Source organism: Strongylocentrotus purpuratus, unplaced genomic scaffold (genome assembly GCF_000002235.5).
Source record: "Strongylocentrotus purpuratus isolate Spur 01 unplaced genomic scaffold, Spur_5.0 spur5_scaffold_2, whole genome shotgun sequence".
Taxonomy (NCBI): domain Eukaryota; kingdom Metazoa; phylum Echinodermata; class Echinoidea; order Camarodonta; family Strongylocentrotidae; genus Strongylocentrotus; species Strongylocentrotus purpuratus.
Window position 1 is genome coordinate 12,320,274 of NW_022145605.1, and position 5,991 is coordinate 12,326,264.

At 39.8% G+C, this 5,991-nt stretch overlaps 1 protein-coding gene across 1 annotated transcript; it reads left to right on the forward strand.

The window, feature by feature from the left end:
- The first annotated feature begins 786 nt into the window (after positions 1 to 786).
- Positions 787 to 5,636, forward strand: LOC585626 (sedoheptulokinase). The gene is made up of 3 exons (XM_785446.4): positions 787 to 1,513; positions 1,930 to 2,114; positions 3,610 to 5,636. The coding sequence occupies exons 1-3, from the start codon at positions 858 to 860 to the stop codon at positions 4,209 to 4,211; spliced, it is 1,443 nt and encodes a 480-aa protein (XP_790539.2). The 5' UTR covers positions 787 to 857; the 3' UTR covers positions 4,212 to 5,636.
- Positions 5,637 to 5,991: the final 355 nt, after the last annotated feature.

A 5,991-nucleotide genomic window follows, 5' to 3' on the forward strand; every position in this document is an offset into this window, starting at 1 on the left:
TTAGCGCATCATCCTAAAATATTGAGTTTTTGTCAGGATGTAATTTTTCTTTTACCAACTCTGGCATACAAATTATAGGAAGGACGGAGTTCTAAAATTGAAAATTTGTTTGATGCACTATTCTCAATAAAATCACCATATAAAGTTTTTGATTTACACTGCAATTTTGCCGGTAATTTAATATTTTGTAATAAATGTAAAACTGATGCCTGGCTTCCGAAAGTCCCCGCAGTGGAAGCGCGGTTCGGAGCATGGAACTTCAAAGCCAAGTGGAATGTTACACATCCCATTGTTACGCTTTAGAACTCACGAATGCGTTTGAATAAATTACAAGAGTTTCGACTCCTTTCTTTCACCTCCCTGGTTTGATCAACGGTTTCACTATGAATATGACTGACAAAGAAAGCGGACAAAATATACAGTTCCTCAGGTACTCAAAGGAACATCCCTTCACTGCTATTATGTAAAATTGTGTAGAACAGGTGTCACATGCATATTCACCTTTTTACATAATAGCAGTGAAGGGATGTTCCTTTGTCTACCCGAGGAACTGTATATTTTGTCCGCTTTCTTTGTCCGTCATGTTCATAGTGTTTATCATCATATCATTTGCGAGGTTAACGAACTTTTTAATTGTTATCAATACACAAAAGAGGGAAGAAGAGGGGGGGGGGTCACCGTTTGGTTGTAATGCAAGTGAAGAATGCACATTTGGCGTGCCATACGTGTTTGCGGGGTACACGCCCACTTATTACCGTGCTTATCAAACAAATATTAATTTTGTTTATTTTTTCGCTATTTGGAAGACAACTTTGCATCAGAATTCAAACCTGCAGGAATATGAAATATTCATAAAAATGAGTGTTAAGTCCGTAGACACAAAACTCGGGATCGATTTAGGCACAACATCAGTCAAACTATCGCTGATCAACTCCAATACCCGCGAGGTTTTGCACACGGTCGCCCAGTCCACGTCCGCCCAGGCTGCTGGCGTGGAGTACCCACACTTATCGGATGAGCAGGACGTAACGAAAATCTTCAAAACTATTCAAGCATGCCTACAGCAGTTGGCGCGATTTTATTCTGAATGCGAACCCGTGTACGATTTGAAGGCTATAGGCGTGACGGGACAGATGCACGGCATTGTCTTTTGGAAATCTGATGTAACAATCAAAGACATCGTAAAAGAAGTCAAGGAAGATGAAAAAGAAACAAGCGGGGAGAAATTTAGCAATCTGTTCACATGGCAAGATGGGAGATGCAGTCCTGATTTTCTTGCTGAACTTCCATCTCCGGACTCGCACCTCAGATTAGCGACAGGTCACGGCTGTGCTACTGCATTCTGGCATCAGAAAAACAACCCACATTTTTTGGAGAGATTTGATCGAGCCGGAACGATCATGGATCTGTTTGTGACAATGTTATGTGGGATCGATCGTCCTGTTATGTCAACACAGAACGCAGCAAGCTGGGGGTATTTCAACTGCAAAACCAATGCCTGGAATTCTCAAATGTAATTCATTTTTACTTGAAGTACAACTGTAAGTCTAAATAAAAGCTGGACTTAAATAAATCATGTACTATGAGTATGAATAGTATGATCATGACATAGTATTCATGTTTTACCTTCAGTATAAGCAGGCGCGTACGCAGTAGGCCTTTGAGCTCACTTGTGTTATTTCTCTGTATATTGATTAAAATGAACCAAATGTGCTGACAGTTCCCACACTCTAAGAACACCAAGATGCCTCAAAGGCCTATTTCAACTGTTTTATATATTTTTTATTTTATAACGTTCCAAAAGGATGTATTTGATTCTTATACAAAAACCTTACTGAAATAAGAATTTAGAATAAGTAATTGATATAAATTTCAAAATATGAATTCAAGCTAGAATCTGAGTTGATGTCCTGGATTTCTGTACTGTAGGCTGTCCAAGGCTGGGTTTCCAGTCCATCTCCTACCAGAAGTGAGAGATCCAGGTACCATTGCAGGCCAGACCAGGGAGTCTAGTTGGTGTGATGGAGTCTTACCAGAGGCTGTGGATGTTGGAGTTGGGATGGGGGACCTACCGTGTACCATACTACCAGTGCTACAAGCATCGAGTGATGGAGGTATTGATAATTCTGTTCTTTTCTCTTCTTTTTTTTTGTGAGTTGTGCGCATGCACCACTTACCGCCGCTCCACATACATTAGCACGGAAGCAAGGAAAGTCACATTACCAAAGTCCGGAATAATTCACTGGTGTTAGGAGAATGAGCATTAACACTGCTAAAACCGGTGGAGTTTTGGCCGGCGTTTCCAAACACAACACTCCAGTGGATGGGTTTCTTTATTCAGGTGTTTCGTTGTGTTTTGGGGTATTTAGTTGCCTAGCAACTTGCAACAAAACTCTGCCGGGATGGTGAGAAAAACTAATGGTTTTTGCTTGAAGTGTAATTCTTGGGTCTTCACTTGATAACAGATATCGATCACTTTTAACGAAGGTCTTATGTAATGCACTACACTCCTTGCCAATTCTCCATAAGGAATATTTCTTCATCATGAGTTTTCCTAGTTTTACCCACTGGAAGACTCTGAGATCTTGGTGGGGGGGGGGGGGGAGGGGCAGCATGCTCAAATAATTTCCTGGTGGGGCATCCATTTAGCTATGTGCGAGTCTTGTATACCAGTCAATGGTATTGCAACCAAGTCTGGTGTCTGCGAATTATGACTTTAAAGCTAATCTTGAATTTTGGCAATGTTGGTACTGAAGTACCAACATTATGACTTCTGCATCATGCAGATGTTGGGTTTGCTGGAAATCGTATTCACTGACTTCATGTCACTCATTACTTAGCAATGAAGCAACCCTTTTTTTTTTTTTACCAATGTACGTCTTTCGGCAGAACTTCAATTATATTTGTTTGTGAACATTCTTGTAAGTTTAGTTGATTCTTTGAAAATTTATTTTCCATCAGAACTAGAACTTGAAGATTATCTGAAATGCTCTCTAGTAATGTGGGTAGGTAATAGACTCTGCCATAAATTTTTAAATTCTGCTCTAGCTATATTCGGATAAGAATTTGTTTTCGCCCGTCAGAAGCTACGCAGTTTGGGGTAGCATTTTTTTAAACAGACCATTTTCAAGTTAAGCATGACTTAAACTGTTCGCTAATGAATTTTCATTTTCCTCATAGGTTTGAAAAAAACTGGAACCACCAGGTCCCAGTAGGTAACAGTTTAATAGGTTTATTTACCAAACACCATGTGTCAACATATTCATTTTGTGTAAATTACTATAATTCTAGATAAACATAAAAGCATGCCACGTTTCATCATGGATATCTTTTCTCATTTTCATTTCACTTAAAAATTGTTATTTATTCATGTTCTTGGAGAATCGAGAGTGATACATGGCAGTTAAGAAATTAACTAGTAAAATTATGTTATCTTAAGAATACAGACAAATGTAGAACTTAAATTCTGTATTTGCGTTAAATTTCTGTACTTGTGTGAAACTATCGAGTGCCGCATAATCTCGGCTCCATCCTTCCCCGACAATCAAGAACAAACTTTGTCATCCAATCAACCCATTGCTTATCATAATCTTGTACCATTCATTACAGTGATTAGCATCGGCACATCTGCTCAGATTGTTACTACCACACCAGCTGGGTTCAGCCCGCCCAAGTCAGACCCCTCCTCCCCCATCGAGTACTTCCCATTCTTCGACGGGACCTTCCTCTCTGTGGCTGCCGCCCTTACAGGAGGCAACGTCCTGGCCCAGCTGGTGACTACACTCCAGGAGTGGCTGCACAGTTTGGATTTACCCCAAGCATCCGACAGAGATCAATTATTCTCCAAGTTGATCGACTTGGGTTTGAAATGCGAGGACACCACGCTCAAGGTCGATCCCGTTCTGGGAGGAGAACGCCATCAGCCGAACAGGAGGGGTACGGTGTCCAACGTCTGTTTTGAGAACCTGTCCCTTGGGGACGTCTTCAGGGCCACTTGCCGCGGAATTGCAGAGAACCTTAGCGCAATGGCTCCCCCTGATGAGATGGTTGCTAAGGGAGTGACACAGGTTGTTGGTTGTGGCAGTGCCCTGCTTCGTAACCCAGTACTCAAGCAAGAGATTGAGAGAGCATTTCAGAGTTTACCATTCGTGTACAGTGATCAGGGCGATGCATCATTAGGAGCAGCATTAGCAATGTGTAGGGATAAATAGCAACATCGAACGTAATGATGATAATCTATCATATCATTATCATTATGCCCAAATATCCCTGCTTAACTAGGTGATCATTGAATACACTTAAGCATATAGGCTCTCTTGGGAACTTTGAAAATATTAGAGTATTCTTCCGATAACGGAATGTTATCAATCAGCAAGAGTGACCTTTACTTTTATACCGTACAGGTCTTATGGAATGGACTACAATTTCAACCAATTACTCCATAAGGAAAGATCATCGATCATAAATTTTGGGGTTAAATTAAGGGGTGAGACAGTCCAATTCGCTGTTTGCGAGACTTGTACACTCATTAATGGTATTTCCACCCAGTCCAGTGTTGGTGAATTATGACATAAGGAACTTCAAACTTGTAACTAGTTTGCATCACCATAGGGAGACAGGTGATCAGGATGTAGGATTGTCAGGTCAAAGGTCAAAAGTGATAAAGATCAATGTACATGTAAATTTGGGATTTTTTCACTCATCACTATATTTCAAGAATAAATCTTTCCTGAAATAAGGCAGAGGCATATAAGTCGTATTTATGTCTTGTTTAATTGGATTATGCAGACCTTGTGGAAACCATTTACAAGATGGAAAGTGATCCAGAGCAAAAACTGAAGAACATTTCAAGAAAGAGACATAATCCTGAAATAAAAGTAAAAACTAACAAGGAAAATCCAGAGTATGGAATGTCTTTGTCAACATAATGTTATCCAACATTGTCTTCTATGTATAGCTCCAGTAAACCTCACTACCGAGGGGTCATGCTCCCCCATGTCTCTGCATCTCCTCTGCACCATCCAAGGTCGGCACTCTATGAACTCAGACGTGGTCACATGTGTGTAGTGGTGGTTATTTTACCTGACTGCTAAGAAAGCATTTACTCAAGGGGGGCATGGTTGAGGGGAAAACAAAAAAACTTTTCTTTTTTTTTAGTGCTCACTATCGCCCCTGGACATGCCACATTCATGTATCTAAAAATGTCACCAATTTATTGTTAAAAAGGAGCCGTCAAATTTAAGAAGCTCGATAAATTGAGCACACATACACCATTCTTTGTATTTATCGCAGTTTACTGACTTCACCATCCAAATACAAAGAAAGTTCACCAGGGGCAATGAATGCAGATCATAGGGTTGGTTGACACTTGAGATTGCTTCATAGGGTTATGCATGTGACCTTGCATGAGTTCGCTGAGTATCTTTGGGTGGTGCGGAGGGGCCTCACAGACACAAGGAAGCATGAGCACTGATCAATACCAAGGCTTTGCTTGAGCTGATATAGCTGTATATTATCTCCCGATACATGTAGATATATGTATTATGAGGCCTATGGGATAATACTTTTGCCAATTTGATACCCTTGCATATTTTGTGCCATTATTTTGCAAAATAAATTTTCATGAACATTCATATGATATGTAATTTGAGTTTCGACTCCTTTTTAAATAGCACATTGTAAAATATAAAAATGTATCACATCGTAAAATGTGATGAAGAGGAAGATCCAATGATGTAATTCCTTTAAAACATCCTTGCTACATGGTATTAATACAATGGCAACAAAAATTGGACAGATTTATCTTTAGAAATATTAATTTCTGACACTTTTTTGAGTTTGATGTTTCTCAAATGTCTTCATTAAACACTGCCACTGCAGTCACAAGGTTCTTCTGGATATGATTGAGGCAGTTAGACTACACAAACAAGACAACTAATAACCACACCTGTGCTCTTACTGTATTAAAATTCTTTTTAAATGACTGGAATG